Raw genomic sequence first — 23,422 nt, 5'->3', positions numbered from 1 at the left:
ATCGAAACTATCCTGTAGACATTCAAGCCTTGATAACCAAGAGAAGTAAGGTGTTTGAAAACCCACCTCTTGGCAGACCCCCTAAGAGAGGTGCCGAACACATCATTGAGCTTGAAGAAGGAGCTAAGCCAGTTATGACTACTCCTTACCGGTATCCTAAGAAGCATAAAGATGAGATTGAGAAAGCAATCCAGGAATTGCTTGACATGGGTTATATACGGCCTAGCAAAAGCCCCTTTGCTTCAGTTGTTGTTTTGGTTAGAAAGAAAGATGGGACCATGAGCATGTGCATGGATTACAAAGCCCTAAATCAGAAAACTATCAAGAATCAGTATCCTATCCCGAGAATTGATGAGCTCATTGACGAGCTACATGGTGCAGTGTTCTTCTCTAAGATTGACCTCAGGTCGGGGTATCATCAAATTAGAATGAGAGCTTCAGATGTGGAGAAGACCGTTTTCAGATGCCACTTTGGGCATTTTGAGTTCCTAGTCATGCCCTTTGGTTTGACAAATGCACCCGCTACATTTCAGTCATGTATGAACAAAATCTTCCAAGAACAGCTAAGGAAGTTTGTTTTGATATTCTTTGATGACATACTCATATTCAGCAAATCTTGGAAGGAGCATTTACAGTACTTGGAGGAGGTGCTAAGCATACTAGAATCTGAATCCCTGTTTGCCAAGGAGTTGAAATGTGAGTTTGGAATGGAAGAGTTGCGCTACGTGGGTCACATTATCAGTGCAGGTGGTGTGAAGGTGGATCCCGAAAAGATTAGAGCCATCATTGATTGGCCTCCTCCTGAAAACATAACACATCTGAAGGGATTTTGGGCTTTGTGTGGTTTTTATCGAAGGTTTGTGAAGGGATATTCTCAATTGGCTGCCCCCCTCACAGATCTTACAAGGAAAGGAGCTTTTGAATGGTCCGAAAAGGCACAGACAGTGTTTGAGCGGTTTAAGGGGATCATGAGCTGTTAATTTTGTGGATCATAATTAAAATTTATCTTCTTCTATGTATTATCTATCACTGAATTGTTGTATAAATCTGATTGTCTTCTTTTATGTTGTAGGAGAGGAGGAGCATTTTTATTTCAATGTCCATTCTCACACATTTCATTTGGTATATGTAGTGGGCTGGGTACGGTCAAGCAATACCTTGACCGGCCATGTCTTTTGGACATGGCCGATCAAGACGTCACTTGATCGTGCCCCCTCACGATAATAAATGTTTGAATGAGAGACTTCATTTATCTCCCATTCAATCATTTATCTTACCGAGGCTATCATGCATTAACACTCCCTCTTAGCTAGGTAAGATAAATGTAAAAGGTATTGGGAGCAATATTCATAAATCGTATGATGCTTATCTTGGGACCATAGTTTCAAGATGTGAATTGCCTCTGTCGGTGATTCTATTCACAAACTCTTGAGTGGATTGCCTCTATCGGCGATTCTATCCATAAGCTCTTGTGTGGATTGCCTCAGTCGGCGATTCTATCCATGAGCTCTCACGTGGATTGCCTCAGTCGGTGATTCTATCCATGAGCTCTCACATGGATTGCCTCAGTCGGCGATTCTATCCACAATCTTGAGTTATTGTAAGATCGTCACCTTCCAATAACCTCAAAAATACAAGTGGAAATCATTTGGAAGTCGTCACTTCCTTATGATTTACACAGGGCCCATAAAATAATTATTAGTATTAATAATAATAATCAATATTTACAATTTTTACCTCAAAAGTGCTCAATCTTGATTAGTAAGCTCCCTCTCAATCACAAGGTATCTTGAGTTTCTTCTAGAGAACATATTTTTCTGAACATACATCTGAATTTCTGACTTCAGCAAGGGACGCTTGTAGTTTAAGTTTGAGAGGACAAGTTCTTGCAATGTGGCCATATTCGAGACTTTCAAGGAGATATCAATCTGATCTTAATCGGATCTTCCTTCAAGCGGTTAGGCTTTATAGAAGGAAACCTGGCTCTGGTACCATGTTAATTTTGTGGATCAGAATTAAAATTTATCTTCTTCTATGTATTATCTATCACTGAATTGTTGTATAAATCTGATTGTCTTCTTTTATGTTGCAGGAGAGGAGGAGCATTTTTATTTCAATATCCATTCTCACACATTTCATTTGGTATATGTAGTGGGCTGGGTACGGTCAAGCGATGCCTTGACCGGCCATGTCTTTTGGACATGGCCGATCAAGACATCACTTGATCGTGCCCCCTCACGATAATAAATGTTTGAATGAGAGACTTCATTTATCTCTCATTCAATCATTTATCTTACCGAGGCTATCATGCATTAACATGAGTTCCTGCCCTGTTTTGGCTTTACCTAATTCACCAAACCTTTTGAACTGCAGTGTGATGCATCTGGAGAAGGTGTTGGTGGAGTCCTTATGCAAGATAAGCATCCTATAGTCTTCGAGAGCAGGAAGTTGAGAGGACCTGAAAGGCTGTATTCGATTTATGACAAAGAAATGCTTGCCATAATGCATGCCCTTGCGAAGTTCAGGCAGTATCTGGTGGGGAGTAAGTTCATTGTTAAGATTGATCATAATAGTCTTAAACACTTCATGCATCAGAAGGATTTAAATGAAAGACAGCAGAAGTGGGTGAGTAAGCTGCAGGCTTACGATTTCGATATTGAGTATGTTAAGGGAAAAAACAATGTTGTGGCTGATGCCTTATCCAGAAGGCCCCATTTGAGCTCACTATGCGAGCTTACTGCTGATTGGAGGGAGTTGTTGCTTGCTGATTATGCCAAAAATCAGTTTGCAACCAGCATTATAGAAGGTACTTTTCATGATGAAAGGTACAAATTGGTTGAGGGGTTGGTACTGTACAAAGGAAGGATCTTCATAGTGGCTGAATCTAAGCTAAAGGAGAAGATTTTGAGGACTTTCCATGATATCCCCCTCACTGGTCACCAAAGTTACTTCAAAACATTCAGGCAGATCCAAGAGAGATTTTCTTGGAAGGGACTTAAAAATGATGTTTTGAAGTACATCAAGGAGTGTCACACATGATAGAGAAACAAAGATGAGCATACTCTGCCAGCTGGTTTGTTACAACCCTTGCCTATTCCCAGTCAAAAATGGGAAAGTATTTCCATGGACTTCATCACTGGGTTGCCACGAGCTCAAGGGAAGGATAGTATTTATGTGGTGGTAGACAGGCTAACTAAGTTTGCTCATTTTTTCGCCATCACGAGCTCTTTTACAACAGCTCAGGTTGCTGAAGTGTTCTTTTGGGATGTGTTCAGATTACATGGGTTACCAAAGAACATTGTGAGTAATAGGGACAGCAAGTTCCTAAGTGCCTTTTAGCAGGAGATCTTCATATTATGTGGTACTGTGCTCACTCCAAGCACAAGTTATCACCCACAGACTAATGGGCAGACCGAGATGGTGAATAAGTGGTTGGAAGGATATCTTAGAAACTATGTCTCGGAGCAGCAGAATGCATGGGTGAGATGGCTTCACCTGGGAGAGTATTGCTACAATTCCTCCTACCACATGTCCATCCGGATGTCACCATTCATGGCACTATACGGCTATGAAGGTCCTAGATTCGCTTAGTATTTGGTGATACTAGAACCCCTCAGGCGAAGGATATGATGCAACAGAATCAGGATATTCTGAGGATTTTGAGAGACAATCTCCAGCATGCACAGATTCAGCAGAAGTTGTATGCTGATCAGCAGCGAATTGAGCGCACCTTTGAGGTGGGCGACATGGTTTACTTGAGGCTCCAGCCCTACGACAGTCTACTCTCAAGAAGAGTGGGGTTGAGAAATTGAAGCCACGATTCTATGGACCTTTCAGAGTCAGCAAGAGAATTGGAGAAGTGGCATATGAGCTGGAATTACCGGCAAGCAGCAGGATTCATAATGTATTTCATGTGTCACGCCTCAACAAGGCTTTGGGACACAACGTGGTTGCTTCAGCTGAGTTACCCTCGCTTGATGAGGAGGGAGAGCTAGTTTTGGTGCCTGAAGCTATCCTTGATTTCAGGGAACATTTTTTGAGGAGAAGGGTGATCAAGGAATACTTGATCAAATGGAAAAAATTACCAGTAGAGGATGCTACATGGGAAAATGAGGAGATTTTACTGCATCCAGCCTTACAGTTGCTTGAGGACAAGCAATTTTTGGCAGGGCGGACTGTAATGTCCCCTTCTGGTTGACGCCCTTCCAGTGGTCCATTGGCCTATTCCTGAGACCCATAGGCTATGTAGAATGAAGAATGAGGGTCAAACATTGATGAGGCGAGAACTTACTATTTTTAGTAAGTCTAGGGTTGGTCGTTTTCATGATACTGTCCTACTGAGCTCTCCATGCTCTGTCACTAGGTGCGAAGATCATGCTTTTCGGAGCAGTAGTTCATGACTTACTATTTTTAGTAAGTGGCAATATGGCATATTCCTATTTTTGGCAGTGGACAGGGTCCTGATTCTGCAGCAGTTCAGTGGTCTTCCTTGCTCAGCTTCATCCTGGTTTTGGCAATAATCAGTATTGGAGTCATAAGTGATATAATTAAATATTATTTCCTTATCCTAAGGTTTAATATTTAATTAATTTGATTATTTTTACTACTGATTAATGACTATGGAAATTGCGCATAATGTCTCCTAAGTGCTAGGCGAATTATTATGTCTAGAAAGGGATGCCATTTTTATAATGGGAGATATTATTTTATTCACCAAAAATATTTGCTAAGTCAAAATCGTGGTCTTGTGCTTGCTTGGTGTGATTTTTGACTTATGGTATGAGCGCCATCTTTGGGTCCACTTGGTAAATGAAATGCAAATGGGAAAGTGGAATTTGGGTGCATTTGTGAGCATTTGCATTTGGATTTGGTGGTGTTAGAGGTTATAAATAAGAGCCTTGGGCTCCCATTTTGGTTATCTTATGAATTTGCATCGTTATGCTGCCGAATTGGTGATTGAAAAATCTGAGCTTCGAAGTGTGGCTTCCTAGCTAAGTCTCAGTTTCGTACTTGCAAGACAGTACCTAGCTATGTCATTGTATTTCCAGTGCTGTTGGTGAGTGAGTTGCAGATTGTGGAGTGTTTTCTGGTTGCTGGTCGTGGAGCTGCTGAAACTATATTTTGCTCATACCTCTTGGCCTGGTGATTCCATCATTCTGGGTACCGGCTCATCCATCTTTCCTGCCACTAGCAATGCATCTTGTAAGTTTTTAGCACCTTATGTTGAGTGTGGAATTTTATAATGCAAATCGAAATTCCCTGGTTAGGCGTTGGGTTTAGGGAGTGCATTGGGATGCGTGCAAAATAAATATGAGTGTTTTGATAGCTTCCTTTGGGTTTGTTTTCATTGTGGCTGGTGTAGTATTGGTTTAGAACTGATTTGCGGTGAATTGGGTGAGTAATGAGAGAGTTATGAGTGTTTTAGTGAATCCATAGGCTACTCGTTTTGCATTTCCAGCATGCAGATTTTGATGTTAGCAGAATTTCATGCTTATTATTTGGATGTTCAGCATTACTCTTCTTCTCTCACTATCTTGATTATTGTAAGGTTAGTAATAGTACTACTAACCAATTCTGGCTTGTAAACTCTCATCCCGCTGAAAAGTGGAAGAGGCTGGCTTGCCGCCTATTTCAATTGAATTGTAATTCAATCCTCCCGCTGCATAAGCGGTTGAGTTGAGTTTGCTTGTAATTTCAGTCCTCCCTTTGAAATATTGCGGTCGAGTGATTTGTGTCTTTGTGTGTTTCTCTTGGCTGGTTCACCGCCAAGTTTCTTGCTTTCCTGCTGGATAAGCGGAAGGGGCTGGCTTGCCGCCCAGTATTGTATTTCACTTCATCTTTTAGCAGATTTGAGATCTGTCGATCCCCTATTCACCGTATGCTCTCACCTTCCCATATTGGGCACTTGGTGATCAGAAAGTGGAAGGGTTGCATTTTCTAGCAAGCTTTGAGTTTATGCTTTCTAACCTTAACGAGTTATCTATTTGTGGATGATTATTATTGGTCTAATATATATATATATATATATATATATATATATATATATATTTGGGATATTACAAACACTAACCTCAACAATCAGACCGGAACAGGGCAGGAAGATCCACCTGTAATTGAAGAAATAGGTGATCCTTTTCCAGATAGAAATATTGGTGAGAGAAGAGACCCGGGTGAGGAAAGGTTTATACAGTTATAAAACATACTGGGACAAGGGTAGCAATTAGCAAAACAAAGGCACAACAATAGAATAAACGGTTGGACTTGTTGACACAAATGATAGCTCGACAGATGGGTATTAATATGAATAACTTAGGTGGTGGTAATGCTAGTAACAATCAACAAGGGGGTAATAATAACCAACAAGGGGGAAATAATGGACAGAATGCTTAGGTTGTTGCAAAACAGGGGTTACAGACAGAGGAGCATGAGGGATTCAGAGTTATGGTGGCTAGTGGACACAAACTCCTATGTACGCAGAAAATTACTAATTTGCATATGAGGATTGGTGATTATGAATTGGTTGATGATTTCTATGTAGTTGACATGGGAGATTATGATGTCATACTAGGCATGACTTGGATGACTTCTCTAGTGGAGTTTACATTTAATCTGGAGAAAGTGGAAATGAGATTTGAGCATCAGGGCAGGAAAGTGCTACTTTGTGGATTATCAGATGGTGGACTTAGAGTGGTTTCAATTAGGCGGATGGAGAGGTTGATTCATCACGACCAAGTGCAATGGGGTGCTAAGATTTTGGTGATGCCAGAGGTGTCAGGACAGCAGAAGCAGGAGTACCCTTCACGGGTTCAGACATTGTTGACCAAACACTCCAAAGTGTTTGGTGATATTCCACCAAGTAGATCTCCGAATAGGGGATTTGAGCATGTGATAGAATTAGAGGGAGCTAAACCTGTTATTACTACACCCTACAGGCATCCGAAAAGGTATAAGGATGAGATCGAGAAAGCACGACCACGTGCAATGGGGTGCTGAGATTTTGGTGATGCCAGAGGTGTTAGGACAGCAGAAGCAGGAGTACCCTTCACGGGTTCAGACATTGTTGACCAAACACACCAAAGTGTTTGGTGATATTCCAACAAGTAGATCTTCGAATAGGGGATTTGAGCATGTGATAGAATTAGAGGAGGCAGCTAAACCTGTTATTACTACACCCTACAGGCATCCGAAAAGGTATAAGGATGAGATCGAGAAAGCTATTAGAGAGCTTCTTGAGATGGGGCACATCAAGCCTAGCAAGAGTCTGTTTGCTTCTTTAGTTGTGTTGGTTAAAAAGGATGGAACTTTCAGGATGTGCATTGATTACAGGGAGTTGAACACGAAAACATTTAAGAACAGATATCCAATACCCCATATTGATGAACTCATAGATGAATTACATGGCACTTGTTATTTCTCCAAAATAGGCTTGAGATCCGACTACCATCATATTCTAGTAAGGGAGGATGATGTGGAGAAGACAGCTTTCAGATGTCATTATGGACACTTTGAGTTCTTAGTCATGCCCTTTGGCTTGACTAATGCTCCAGCTACCTTCCAATCTCGTATGAACAGGACATTCAGAGATCGGTTGAGGAGATTTGTGTTGATATTCTTTGATGACATACTGATTTACAATAAGACTTGGGAGGAGCATTTGAAACAAATAGATAGTGTTCAGCATTCTTGAGAGTGAATCCTTACATGAAAAGATGTCTAAATGTGCTTTTGGGATGACAGAGTTGTTGTATTTGGGGCACATCATCAGTGATGAGGGTGTACGAGTGGATCCGGAGAAGATTAAGGCTATTATGGATTGGCCGCCTCTGAAGAATATTTCTCAGCTGAAAGGATTCCTTGGCTTGTGTGGATTCTACCACCGCTTTAAGAGGGGTTTTTCTCAGACTGATGCACCCCTTACAGATTTGACTCGGAAAGATGCATTTGAGTGGTCAGACAGAGCTCAACAGTGTTTTGACAGATTTAAGGAGTTGATGAGCACATGTCCAGTTTTGGCCATTCCTAATTTCAGTAGACCTTACGAGTTGCATTGTGATGCTTCAAGCGAAGGCCTAGGTGCGATATTGATGCAAGGTAGACACCCCATTGCATTTGAGAGTAGGAAGTTGAGGAGTGTTGAGAGGAGCTACAGTATATATGACAAAGAGATATTGGCGATAATGCACGCCTTGGCTAAATTCAGACAGTACTTGGTTGGCAGTAAGTTTATAGTCAAGACGGATCATAATAATTTGAGACATTTCCTTGGGAGAAGGATCTGAATGATAGGTAGCAGAAGTGGGTTAGCAAGCTGCAGGCTTATGATTTTCACATAGTTTTTGTTCAAGGCAGGAAAAACATAGTTGTTGACACTTTATCCAGGAGACCTCACTTGTGTTCTTTGAGAGTGTTGGAGGATGACTAGAGGGAGTTGATTTCTGCAGAGTATGTGAAGGACAAGTGGGCTACTGGGATTATTGATGGGACTATTCAGGATGACAGGTACGCAGTGGTAAATGACTCACCGTTAGCAGGTCATCTAGGGTATTTCAAAACTTACAGGCAAGTGAGAGAGCGCTTTACTTGGAAAGGGCTCGAGTCAGAGGTATTATAGTATGTGAGCGAGTGTTGTGATGTCCCCATCAAATTAATACCATTTGGTGGTATTAATTGTGAATAAAATGAACTTTCCTTATTTTATATTAGTTCAAATGATGACTAATATATTATAATAAGAGTTCAATATTTGATTTTTCAATAAAGATTAAAAGTTAAATATTAGTTTTGCTTAATTATTTGGCCTAGCTATTATTTGATTATTTAATCCTTGTGGGAGTTGGTTTTCATACGGGAATTTTACCCGCTATTTGTATTTTAAATAAGGATTTGGCAAACAAGGGAAGCATCGGATTTTATAAAAAAACAATGCGTGGAAGAAATATTTGAATCTTGCGTGTGTTAACACACAAACCTATCTTGCCTTTCGTCAGTCTCCAACTGACCTATTGGTCTCACGATTCTGGAAAAGAATCGAATTGCTTGAATAAGTGGAATTCATCAGGGATTCCAGGTTTGCCACAGGTGTGTATATTGCATAGCAGAATCGCGGGAAGTGAAACCCAACGTCCCACATCCCATTGCAGTCGACGGTGATTCCAGGTTGCCATAGCGTATGTTGAACAACGGAATCACAAGGGAAGTGAAGCCCAACATCATATACCCTATTGAAATCAACGGAGATTCCAGGTTGTCATGGTGTGCGTATTGAACAGTGGAAATGCGGGAGATAAAACAAGCATCTCATATCCTATTGTCAGCAATTCTGAAATCCGAAACCATTGCCACTGCGTAAAACTCCACAGTGTGTCGTGATAACCCGATATTGGGTAGTAACGTGGGAGGATCCGACTATTATGACGAAAGACGAATTTGTCATCATCGCGGTGTGTTAGTTGCGGGAAGGGCATCGTGGTGTTGCAAAGAGAGTAAACGCAAAGTCTCAGACACGACACTGTACAGGCATGGTACACTTAGATGAATCAAAGTGAAGTGTAATCAACGGTTGTCACTACCGCACCAGGTGCATTATGAAAACAATTCTCACCCCTATTCTTTGAAGGAATAAATTGATTTCCATGTCTGCAATGACTGCTCTAGTTTGTTATATTTATCAGTGATTACTTAAATAGATTTAGAATCAATGCAAATAAGGAAGACTTCAAATTAAGAGATGCTGTATAAGATTGTATTCCCACCATTGGCTGTACTGCACAAACAATCTTCTGCTATGTCCTGGTTATAAAACTGATTGCTACCAAATTCTAGTTAGGGAATTTTACAAGTGCCCTGTGTGTCAGCAGAATAAGCATGAGCACTCTTTTCCAGGTGGATTATTGCAGCCCCTACCCATTTCCGAGAGGAAGTGGGACAATGTGTCGATGGATTTCATTACGGGCCTACCCAAGGTCCAAGGCAAGGATTGCATATATTTTGTGGTGCATTGGTTGACTAGGTTTGCACATTTCTTCGCTATTTCATCCACCTATACAGCAGTACAGATAGAAGAGTTATTTTTTAGAGAGGTATTCAGGTTGCACGGGTTGCCACAGAGCATTGTCAGTGACAAGGACAGCAAGTTCATGAGCAATTTTTGGCAGGAGCTCTTTAGGTTGTGTGGGACAGAGCTTACACCGACTACTAGCTATCACCCGCAGACAGATGGGCAATCCGAGATTGTGAACAAGCGGGTGGAAGGATACCTCCATAATTATATTGCAAGGCAGAAGAAGGCATGGGTGAAGTGGTTGCATTTAGGTGAGTACTGTTATAACACCACTTATCATATGTCTATCCAGATGTCACCTTTTATGGCCTTCTATGGCTACAAGGCTCCGATCTTTCTGGATTTGTTGTTTAGTGATAGTCAGGTACCTAAGGCTAAGGATCTCTTACAAGAGAGTCGGGATATAATGAGGTCCTTGAAGGAGAACATGCAAAAAACTCAGAATCAGCAAAAGCAGTGCGCAGACCAACACAGAGTAGAGAGATCTTTTGAGGTTGGTGACATGGTTTACTTTATGTTGCAGCCTTATCAACAGTCCAATCTTAAAAGGAGCGGTGCAAAGAAGTTGAAGCCATGCTAATATGGGCCTTTCAGAGTTATCAAGAGGGTTGGAGAGGTGGCTTAAGAGCTTGAGTTGGCGACAGATAGTAAGGTGCATAATGTGTTTCATGTATCTCACCTCAAAAAGGTGTTGGGTCATAATGTGGTACCTTCAGTAGAGTTACCTCCTTTGGATAATGAGGGGAAACTTATTGTGGTTCCTGAGGCCATTCTCGATACTAGGGAGCGTACTTTGTGGAAACGGGTCATTAGGAAGTATTTGGTGAAATGGAAGAACTTGTCGATAGATGATGGCAATGCCACTTGGGAGGGCGAGCATGTTTTGTAGCATCCAAAGTTGAGATTGCTTGAGGACAAGCAATTTCAAGGGGGGTTCGGATTGTAATGTCCCCTTTTTAGCAGTCATGAGGCAATTTGTCGTTAGCCCGTTTTGCCATGGTCCCGAGGGCTAACCAAGACTTTACAAGGATTGGTGAAGGATTTGGCCTAGGCAATGTCAGTTTCAGGCCAATTGGAGGGGTTTTGACAAGGTTTCTAGATACTTCCTATTTATAGTAAGTCAGCTACGGCTCAGTGTCTAGTAATTTTTTATGCAATTTTGGCTGTCAGTATTTTTGGTGCATTTAATTCTTCACCTAGATTGCAAATTTAATGGGCCATTAATTAATTGGGCAATAAATCAAAAGTTCATAAAGTTAAATATATAATTATTTAATGTTGAGTCTAATGTTAAAAGGGAAAAATTAAAAGTACCCTTTCCTTGTGGAGACATAAAGGGGTAATATTTTTATTAAATCATTCATTTATCCCACATTCGCAATGTCTTGGGAAATAAGCCCAACTGGAGTTATAAAAGGAAGCATTAAATGCAGATTGTATCATCTTGGCAGTTGGGTATTTTCTTGGTATTGGTGTTTCTGGACTCAATTCTGGAAATTTTGGGCATTTGGGGACGAAATCCCTTAGATGTATCATTCCTTATGCCTGTGAAAGACCAAGCTTGGGGAATTTTTAAAAGACAAAATTTGTATTGGGAGAATCGATGGATATAGGGGTTTGAGTTCGCCTTGAATCTCAGCTGGGAGGAAATCATAGTTTTTGACAGTCTAACTTCTAATGCCCAGCATATGAAATTGCTGCAGATTGATGTATTTATGTGGCGAAATACATATTTGCCTTGCCTCAGGTAGTCGCAATGGGTAAACATTGAGCTTGGAGATTGAAAGACATATTACGCAGCACAGGAGATCAGTGGGAAGAGCGAAGAGTAGTCTCAGCTTGGGCCATGGGTAGAGCTGTGGTCAACACTAAGGAGATCGCCTTGCAACTAATTCACAGACTAATGTATTGAAGCTGCCGTTAATACCGCAGAAGATCAACATACTTGGTACTCAGACCTCACGTGAGTTTAGCAGCAGCAGATAGCAACACATAACCCAGGTTTTTGGTAACTCCCTGTTTGACTCTGAATCTGGGACGAGATGGTGAATGGTGTTGTGGTCTGAGACTAGCAAATGTGCAGGTTCATGTATTGCAAACTCCAGTCTTTCCTATTCAACAATTGTTAGATGTATTAAAGATTTATGGATAAAAATATTATTTGAGCTGAAGTTGAACGTAAGTTTTAAAGTAAAGCTCTTTGACATGTACATTGGAAAGTTTGTCATTATGATATATTGTTCAAGAAAAATAATTGTTAGCAAAAAGTTGTGCAAGTGTGTTCTCTATGAATGGTAGTTGCAAGAAAAACCAAACTTAAATGCACCAGGTTCAGCAAAACCACAGGAAAAACGAAAAATCAAACCTTTGAATTATCAAACAGGGCAATCCATTACAATACCAAACTCATAACATCACACAATGAGCTCTAAAAGAACCCTAGAATGTTATATAATAACTCCCAAAGAGATGAATTAATCTTAGCCCTTAGTCATCCACAACTTGATCCAAAGCTCCACATTTAAACCCTAAAAATGAGCCAATAGGCTCCTAGAAAACCCACGCCCCCTTGGCCTTTTTGTCACATGCTTTTTAAAATCACTTAAAGTACATAAAAGGAGGGCAACTTGAGTTTTTTTGGCTAGGAGTCAAGTAAGTTGCATAAAAAGACATGCCTACAACTTTAAATCGCTTAAATTCACTTAAGTTACATAAAAAGATGTGCCCACGACTTAAGAATAGAATAGAATACAAGCCTAAGACTCCACACTTACCCAATAATGCTCTGAATCCTCTTCCTCTTGGGTAAACCAAGGGAAGGACAGCCAATGCATTGTGAAGCCTCATGGCTTGAGTTGGGGACATCACATAAACAATGCAAAGATACTTGCAATAATAAGCATCTTCACTATTTTATACCCTTTAAAGTCTTTTAATTCTTAAATTTTGATAAATGAAATCGACTTTAGCATTCATTTAGGTTATATTATTTATTCATATATGCAATTGATCAGCAAATTAAGATTACAACTTCACTTGAATGATTATTCTTTTATTGAGTTTAATTTAAATGCCCACTCACGTTTCAAAGCTGACTTACCCTTGCTCAGCTGCCCAGCTTAACTTTCCCACAAGACCTCTTCGTCAAAGTTTGCTAACATAAATTGTAAATTGATTTTCAACTGTTACTTATTGTGCATGACATGTACATCATTCTATCTACATTACCCAATAAGCCTTGAGCCCATCACAAAGGACTGCAAATACAATGTATAGAGATGCACCTCCAAAGCATCAATCTCCTCTGATGAATTTCTTCTATCTGCTGCTTCCTCTGAAATCATGTAACCATTCTTGAATCTGTTAGATGAACTCAGAGGTGCTCCCAAACTTTCCATCCCAAAAATGGCACGCATTGCCCTTGCCATTTGTGCCGTTGTATTTGCCTGCATATCACAAAATGAATTTTATTTCAATCCTTGCTAGATATGATAATGCAGAAATAAATAAGTTTACCTAATCTCAAGCTACTTTGATGTTAATACTTTTCATCAGCAATAACATTCACTTACAGAAATAATTAGAATAAAACATTGCTGAATTACCTTTATTACAAATACAGGTAACTGACGATATTTAGCCATTTCCTTAATCCATGAATTCTGTTTAATTTTAGAATTTAAAGCGAGCATTGCATCGGCTGCACCTATGTCATTAGTCAGTTCAACTGCATTTTCCAGCCCCATTGCCTCCAAAACTTGCTCCAGATTAGCTTCCATTATCTAAAGTACATTCTCATTATTAGTCATTTTGCTAAGCTCAAATTTTAATTCACAAGTATTTTAATTAAAATTGTCATAACTTTGGACAATCTACTAAAGTGAATATGCTGTAATTTCCAGACCATCATCTTCCTATTCTTGACTTTTCTACTGAAAAAGCAGAAAGAATTTGACAGCAAAAACAGACTCCAAAGCACTTTCTCATGGAACACTATAAATTGCCTGAACTAGCAAAATAGTTGTCATGAACAAACCCTGATTCTATGTTCCAGATACAACAAATCACTAATAAATTATAAAAATATAAATACTTACCTTACATATAGATGATGGTATGATACCTTCTATATACAAATTTCCATGATTAACCCTATATGTATACAATCATTTTCACTCATGACATTCAATACTTGTTTTGGATATTTCCAGGAGATAAAACAAAAGATCGTGGACTTTTTAGATTTTTTTATGTTTAAGGCTTCTGTCAACTGTCAACACATTTCATGTTATTTGATGCTTTCTGTTTTTGATATTTGTTCATATTGAATTCAAGAATTATTAATATCCACTACATTTTCCATAAATGTTTTCATTTTTCTAGTTATCTTTCAGAACGCATTTTGACTCATATTCAATCTTGATGCCAAGTTTATTAAGATCTCTTAGTTTTTCTATTCATATTTATCAATGTATGAACGAGTTTGAGCCAGCAATTTTCTAGATTTTTTTGTGAATGTTGCAGTACTGTATCTATCCACTAAATGCAAAGAGGTTCAAGAATCCAAACTGTTGCATTGATAGTTGAACAATAAAATGTCCCCATGTAGGAACAAAGCTTAAACGGGACTTAAAACTAAAGCTACAGTATATATGTAAGAGCTAAAGTGAGTGATTTTTAATAAACTTTTTAATGTATGTTCTCAAGAGAGCTTTTCGTTTTTATTATTCTCTCATGTTGTAGAATTTATCAGCAAACATGTAGCAAGTGGACTGAAAAACTCGTCCACATATTCATGGGTGCAATGAGTTTCGGGCTGACACTTGCAGAAGGTGCTCAGGATTCCAAGTCTTAAACTCAACCCCACATCTGCAATGTGCCGTACATGCAGTAACACACTAAAAACTTGGGTCTTCCTCCTTTTTAATCCCTCCACACCCTTTCTTCTCACTCACACAACTATGAGTGTTTGTCATGATTGTGGAAGCAAACTTTCAAAGATCTTTCAGGCCTGATGCTTTCAAGTCCTTTCAAATTTGCTTTATGTTTCTAAATTTTTCCAAGCATTCAGAAAATGTCTTTTACATGTATATTCATGTTTTTACACGCATTTGAATTAATCTATCTTAGCTACAACTCTGAATTTCTAAAAAAAATCAAAACTAGGTTTTCCCAACAACAACGACAAAAAAGTAATGCCAGCATATGCACCAATTATATTTGTTTCTTTATTTTTCAATGCTAGGGTTTCCATCGTATCCAATGTCATCAAGAAGTGGAAGTAGAAGTCAAAGCATTTAATGATGCCAATAGGAGGCATGGCACATCAGGACCAACCACAGGATAGGTCATTTGAAACTATTGTGAATGGAAAATGAGTGTAGCCATCAATAGCCTCACTGGCCATGACCTCAATTTATGTCTAAACATTGAGCTCAAAGTTTTATGGGAGATGAATGTGGTACTCACTTTGCGATGAAAAAGTTTCAACAGAAAACTCCTAAGTCAAAAATCATGCAATTAATATGGTTTCTCCAAGAAAACTTCTGTGAAAACTTAAATTTTCTAATTTTTTTTAGTTTTATTGCATAAACTCCACTTCATATATAGTTTAAATTAAAACAATTTTTTAATTTTTAATTCACTTAACATTAAGTGATTGTTAAGGAGTTAACTATAGATATGATTAATTAATTTATATGCTGCTCATTGGGTCATCACCTTTCACAACATCCACATCCAAGCATACTTTCACTCACTAAAAACCATATGCACACTTACCTTGGCATGAATATTGCAACTGAAAATAGAAATTTCTCAATCCCAGGACACAGGAGGTGTGGTATATTTGGCAGTGACTAGCCACCACTTTTATGCACTGATGATGGACATAAGCATTTAGAAACCAATCTGTCTTTGTGATCTGAAACCTTAAAATTTGAGTAGGTTCATGCATTATACAAACATGAAAATGAGAATGTCATGCTGCCGATATGAAATAGTCTCTCAATCGCTCTTAAGCAAGAAAAAATCAAATAATAAGTCTGTACATGCTTTTCCTAATAAGATTGAGTATTACCGTTTCTCAGAAAATTGTCTTATCAGTAAGACTTCACAATTTTCTTAATCTGAAACCTACCCATACCCGATGAAAACAAGACATTGGAAAGAAATTGTAATTTTAACATGGAAGATAAATAAGAGTTTTAAAGTTATCATAATGTTCAATTTCCTTAGCCACTGATGCCATCTATGTTGGGTGACTACAGCTACCATGTAAATCTTAAAGAAGTCATCGTTATGTATCTACAGTCAGGCACAAAGGAAAAGAACAGATCATAACATGGACACTAACTCTAGTATCAAAGGCAACAATGATATCATTATATTAAGGCATCAGTCTCATTGAATCACTCTGTTGGTTGAAAATTTTGTACACCTCAACAGCTGTACAAAATGGTGGATTTCAGCCACAGCGTGTGAATAAATACTCTCCTAATTCTAAGGGAAGGCTCCCCCTATCTAAATTAATAAAAACAGATCAAACAATAGATTTCTTTCTTCTTTCAAGGAAAACTATATTCTTTCCTCTTCACAAAAAAATAATAGCAATTAAAAGCAAATATCAGTAATAACTTGTACCATGAAATAAGAAAGAGGAAATGAAGTTTCCTAGAAACCCAAAGATTTCCGTCACTTCCTCCGAGACTAGAAAACAATATCAAGCTCAAAGTCTTGAATATCTGCAATCCTATCAACCCTTTGTGATGATAATTTTCAGAACCAAATGCGATATATAACAGCACAAAGTCTGCAAATAGAATGCACTTCTGAGCTAATCTATTTGAGAATCTATCACAAACACAAAGTCTTGAGATTCTTCTCAACTCTAATTGTAATTCCTAAACTAATTCCACTCCCAATAGCTACAACACAAAGTCTGCAATTAAATGAAGTGAAGCTCTTTCTACCAGCCTTCCACAATCTTCAAAATAAACACAAAGATATATCCCAAAATGACATAAGAACACAAAGGGATAAAGCAATACCTTCAACACAAAGTCTGAAATTTCTCACTTTTCTTGTATTACTCAAAGAAAGCAAATTTACAACTATAAAGCTCAAAGTCTTTACGAGTAGAAAATCCTACAGAGTTTCCTTGCTTTCCAAAACGATAAAAAGATACAATAGACTCCCTCAAGTATTTATAGGAGAGAGGTCTTGAGAAAAAGGTGGGAGGATCCCAACTAACTTGAGAAATTCTCTCAACCACCATGACTTATTCCACTACTAACTAAGACTTATTCAAGATTACAAGTCCTACTCTAAATTGACTTGTAATCAGCTTACTTGTAATTACAAAAGTGCAAGTGATCAACTTGAAATTACAAAAGTGTTTCTACAAGTAAACTTGTCAAAAGAAAAACTACAATTCTGAAATTACAATGCTGAAATATAAACTAAGTGTTGAAAACACTTATTGGGTAGCATGTCTAGCCATGTATTCTTCACACTTCTGGATAATTCCTTGTAGCTCATTAGAATTTGGCTCATGGGTGTTCTTAGCAACAATCACTGTTTTGATAGTGGTATCGCTACAACTAAGAACCGTAGGACTATGCTTCTCAAGAGTAGTCTGGATTTCCTGCAGAAAAATTTGATATTTCACTAAGGCTTGGATTGATGCAACTGAGAATTGTTCATCCTGCCATTCCCACTAAATCTTCCTTCTCAAATCTGAAAGAACATCTTCTTTTGGCAACAACTCCACATTCCGATTTACAATTTTACAAGAAACTTTTTCACAGTGAGAAACAATATCTTGCAACACCTCCATGCGCAATCCCAAAGTATCATCAATTTCTTCAATAAGTGATTTCAAGACAAGGGACTTATTTTATAGAAGTTCTCCAAATTCTAGATACATGGTTCTAGTAGGAAGGATGCCATTCTCCTGTAGAACATTCAGCTTTTCATGTGGCATCTTGTGCCAAACTTTCAGGCTACTTTAAACCTTCTCCAGATTCTGTTTGAACGCTGCAGAAATTTGATTCAATTTCTCTTTGATCATTTCCAACTTGACCATCACCTAAAAAACCTCCTCCAAGACACGAACACATAGATCAGTAATTTGATCTACCCAAGAATCTAGTGCTTGTACCTTCTGAGTAGCTCTTTCAATTTCCTGAACTAATTCTTTGGTATTGAAAGAAGTGGAAGGATTGGTCTCTTCTTCAGAAGACTTGGTGATCTTCTAAATAACTGAGATGAGTTGCAAATTCTCTTCCTCTAGCTTGTCTTTCTTCCTTAGGAGTTCATCATATCGTTGCACCAATGATGTCACCGAATGCTGAGCATCATGCATGACAACTACATGTGTTTATTTACCAAGCTCCACCCTAGTGATTTTGTAGTCAGAAGCTTGCATCTCTTCATGTGGCTTATTTACCATTGGTTCAACAATCTCTGCAATTTTCATCCTGTTGTTGTCAACTATCACTCTCAAGATTGTCTTAGCTCTTTTATCAACCTTGGGTTTAGTTTGTTTGAGCTGCTGAAAATCCAAAACGTCGGGAGAAATCTCCTGCTCCTTTCTCTTAGGAGAGAAAGAGCTTAGCCATGGAGATAAGGCCATTGAATTTGCCTCAAAAGCAGCTAGAGGTGGGGAAGAAGAAGTTAATGTTTGAACTATAGTGGTCACCCTAGGAGAGGTTTTTGTTTGAACAACAACCATGGCCCGTTGAGTCACTAGAGGATGTGATGCCTGCAACATGAATTTATCAAAACTGGAAGTAGAAGTATCAATCTCTAATAATGTCAAGCCAGGTAAAGAGACATGGGTATGGTTATCCTCAAAGATATTCAATAAATCCTCATGTGTATGATCATGAGATGGTTCAGCTGCTGAACTCAGAATGACACTCTCTGCATTCATACTTAATGGAACAGGATCAATATGGGCGGTGGAGAAAGAATCCACATATGTGTCAAAAGGAGACATACGAAAATCCAAAGAGATTTGAGGAGGAACTCCGTGAGGTGACTCCGAAGTTGTGGACCTAGGAGCATCATCTTCTTGCTGCTCTTCTTCTAGATTTTCAAGATCAATGACATGAATATGAAGCTGTGGTTTTTCTTTCCCTTTCACTGTCACTTCTTCGGGAGGAATCACCATTTCTCTGCTGACTCTCAACTTGATCCTTGTAGTAGAAGAGGAAGCACCCACCTTGTTATCAACTCTAATTTCAGACTTGCGTCCGATAGGCCCTGTAGAATCATCTTCTTTTCCAATCTTGATTTTGATAAGTCTAACACCATTGCTTTTGATCCAAGTGTTGGTGTTAGCTAAGACAGGCTGAAATCTATCAAGAATGGAAGTGTATTCCTTCTATGACCATTGAATCGATAGAAGTGGTGCTTCATCGACTCTTTTTTCAACATACTCGGAATCGAGTACATTCCCATCATCAACCATTCCTTCAGCAATACTAGCAAGGTTCAAATCAACAATTTGTTCAAGTGTGAGCTTGCCATAGTCCATCCTACGGATATCCTCTTCTATGCGAAGATCAATCCAGATGTCCTCTATGCGATGCACATGAATGATCTTTTAATACTTTCCTTCATGCCCTTGTAATCAAAATCTGCTCTTGGTTTGAACCTTTTGAGCTTCATCTCCTACATTTCAATTTCCATTGCTCTAGCCTTTGTGGATGTCATAAGAGAATATCGACCAATCTACAATGGGTTGTTAGAAGATATTCCCATCCCAGCCTTATGTCGAACTGATTATTGTGCATGAACTACCATGAGTTGTCTTCCCAATTCCATAAGAATGATTTTGTCGGTGGGATATCTTGGAAGCATGTATGGCTGCCCACTCTAGCATCCAACTCTTAGATAAGTAAATGTTGGGAATTCAAGGAGAAGAAACCCATACTCATTTACTTTCTCCCATGCAGCATCTGACACTTCTCTTTTTTAATGTTTTGTCAAATAGGCACATGTACTGGCCATAGAAAACATCCTGGACTTTCCTGTAATGCAATCTGCTAGATCTCAGAGGTAGCTGATCATAGTAATCCCACAGAGGCACGAACGAGCGATCACCCTTGGTAGAAAGACCAGGAAAATGTCTGAGTGATGCTGTGTAATGTCCCTACTATTTAGAGATCATTAACCTGCAAAACAGATTGTTAGAACACAACATATAGATATATATATAAATAAACCATTTTAATTCACAATCTATTTTTAACATTGAATTAACATGTTCATAATTTTTATCTAAAAAAAGGATACGAATGCCATACAAAAGTATGTCCTTAGACGGCTATGAAGCTCGCCTTCTTGGAACCCCTTGGTTCCAAGCCCTTCAGGAAATCGAAGTTGCGTTCGAATCCTGTCTTGGGTGTAACCTCTTACACCCAAGCCCTTCAAGGAAGACCCTTGTCTATTCCTTGCCTTGGGTGATGCCTTCATCATCCAAGTCCTCAGAGGGGACCGGCCAGATCCGTCTCTTCTTAGTTGATGTTTAGTCAACTAAGCCCTATATATGCATATCAACCTTCAGTATATACTGCCCTAGGGATTATTATAATCCCTCCTTAGACTATGAGAGTTTCCTCCCTATAGCCTCCCTTGTGTGATATAATACATTCCTTTGCATTTTCATTTACTATTTCCTATTTCATAATTCACATGTACATAGTTTTGTATTCATTACCTATATTCATAAAATGTCATTAACCATTACTCACATGTATTCCTTACATACATTCCTACTACCCTGATATGTATTTCTCCTATCATTCTTTACTATTTAAGATTCATTCATCATTTATGTTTACAACAAGTTCTTCCTATATATATATATATATATATATATATATATATTAACTATTCCTCTTTGTATTGACGTATATACATATAATATCCCTATCTATCTTTATGCATTTATACTTATTAATGTATATATATTAATTATAATAATTCATTGCCTATCTTAATATCTCTATATTTATTAATACCTCCTATTCCTATTATCCTATATAATATATATAGAATAGCATTCACATATCTTAATGCAAAAACCATTATTATCTTTAACTCCTTACCTGTCTGCACGTACCCTTCTCTGCAGTACCTCGTCACCCCTGTGCTCCCTCCTTTCTCCTTCCCTTCCCTTCGGCAGCCTGCATTGGGTTAAATACCCTCCCGTGGGGAATGGGGTGATGGTTCGCAGCCTAAGCTGTGGCTACCGTCACACCATTTCCCTTCCAAAGGAAGGGGTGTGGCGGTAGACGCAGCCTGGGCTGCGTTTCCCGTCCCACTGTTTCCCTGCGGGGGGGTGGGCCTCACCATGCACTTTATTAAAATGCGTTACATAGTGCATATTAATAATAAGCTTTTAAATATAATAAATGAAATAATAATTATTTAATTTCTTAATCTTTAAACATTTAAAATATTAAATGGAATATATACATTAATACACCTTAAACTTTTAATTAAATTACATTAATTAAATATCAATGTTAACATTATGACCTCATTAGATAATTGATTTTATCTTTTATTTATTTATATATATATATATATAGTTTTTATAAAAAGCAACCTTATATTATGCGATGTGATGGGGATATCACAGTCCCTCCATCTCAGCTTTGCTTGTCCTCAAGCATCTTTAAGTCCTCCTCTTTTTCCCAAGTGGCATCCTCATTGGGAAGATTCCTCCATTTTATAAGATGTTCAATGATAGTTCGGTTCCTGAGCTCTCTTTTCCGTGTGTCCAGAATGATCTCTGGGTATAGTGTAAGTTTCCCTTAATCATCTAGGGGAGGTAGTTCGCTGCAAGGAACTACGTGTTGCCCGAGAACCCTTTTAAGTCGGGAAACATGGAACACATTATGTATTTTGCTGCTTTTGGGAAGTTCAATCTCATAAGCTACTTCCCCAATCCTTCGAATGACTAGGTAGGGCCCATAAAATCAAGGTTTCAGTTTCTCCTTCCCATTCTTCTTGAGGGATGATTGCTTATATGGTTGTAACCTTAGGAATACTAGATCTCCGGCCTCAAATGTCCGTTCTACACGTTTCTTGTCAGCGTAGAGCTTTTGTTGATTTTGAGCTTCTTGTAAATTTTCTTTCAAGATCTTCAAGATGTCTTTACTCTGTTGCACAAAGTCTTGTGCTCTAGGTACTTTGCTTTCTTGGTTTGTTAGTTCCCCAAAGCTTGTGGCCTCATAGCCATATAAGGCTTGGAAAGGACTCATCCCTATTGACATGTGGTGAATTGTGTTGTAACAGTGTTCTCCTAGGTGTAACCACTTAATCCAAGCAGTTTTTTGTCCTGTAACATAATTCCTTAGATAGCCCTCTATCCATTTGTTTACTATCTCTGTTTGCCCATCGGTTTGAGGGTGGTAACTGGTACTAGGGGTTAAATCTGTTCCCGCCATTCTGAAGAGTTCTTGCCAAAACTGGCTAATAAACTTGCTATCTCTGTCACTGATAATATTTAGAGGGAGGCCGTGGAGTCTAAAAATTTCTTTGAAGAATAGGTCCGCTATCTGGTGGGCCTTATATTCGGTGGAGACTGCGAGAAAGTGGGCATACTTTGTGAGGCTGTCTACTACCACGAAAATGCTATCCTTCCCTTGTATCTTTGGCAACCCTGTTATGAAATCCATAGAAATACTCTCCCACTTTTGATTAGGAATAGGTAATGGTTGAAGCAATCCAACTGGGTGGGTAAGTTCAGTTTTGTTGCGTTGACATGTTAAGCATTCTTGGACATATTTTTGGATATCCCTCTTTTGGTTCCTCCATGCATATCGTTCCCTAATATGCTTATATGTTTTGTAGTATCTTGGGTGTCCTACAAGGGGGTTATCATGAAATTCTTTGAGAATTTTGTCTTTGAATTTGGTCTGAGGGGCCAGATATATCCTCCCTTTATACAAAATGAGGTCTCCTTTAATCTTGAAATCTTCATTGGGTAGATTACCGGCTAAAATTTCCTTTGTCTGGGGATCCTGGTCATATTCATTAAGGATCTCTTCCCTCCAGTCCTTTGAGATACTGGTAATGGTGTTGATATGAGCTCTCCTGGATAGTGCATCTGCTGCCCCGTTGTTCACCCCTTTCACATATTCTATATCAAAATCGTAGGCTTGTATTCTGCTCACCCATTTTTGTTGCCTGTCATTTAGATCCTTTTGGGTCAAAAAGAAGCGTAGACTGTTATGATCAGTCTTTACACCAAACCTACCACAGACCAGGTATTGGTGAAATTTAGCCAATGCGTGCATTATAGCCAGCATCTCCTTGTCATAGACAGAGTAGTGTCTTTCTGCG

General features: G+C 38.7%; 1 protein-coding gene across 4 annotated transcripts in view; it reads right to left on the bottom strand.

The window, feature by feature from the left end:
* Nucleotides 1-23,422, bottom strand: part of LOC131065776 (protein SEEDLING PLASTID DEVELOPMENT 1) — a 250,327-nt gene that overhangs the window by 38,554 nt on the left and 188,351 nt on the right. For 3 of the 4 annotated variants that reach the window (XM_058000447.2, XM_058000511.2, XM_059207816.1), the window contains 2 exons: nucleotides 13,666-13,842; nucleotides 13,345-13,506 (listed from right to left, as the gene is read on the bottom strand). In XM_058000447.2, the coding sequence (XP_057856430.2) occupies nucleotides 13,345-13,506; nucleotides 13,666-13,842 (339 nt within the window). The remainder of the gene's footprint in view (nucleotides 1-13,344; nucleotides 13,507-13,665; nucleotides 13,843-23,422) is intronic. The other variant, XM_058000538.2, reaches the window with a different exon arrangement.

Source organism: Cryptomeria japonica, chromosome 7 (genome assembly GCF_030272615.1).
Source record: "Cryptomeria japonica chromosome 7, Sugi_1.0, whole genome shotgun sequence".
Lineage (NCBI taxonomy): Eukaryota > Viridiplantae > Streptophyta > Pinopsida > Cupressales > Cupressaceae > Cryptomeria > Cryptomeria japonica.
This window is presented reverse-complemented; position numbering and strand designations above follow the sequence as displayed.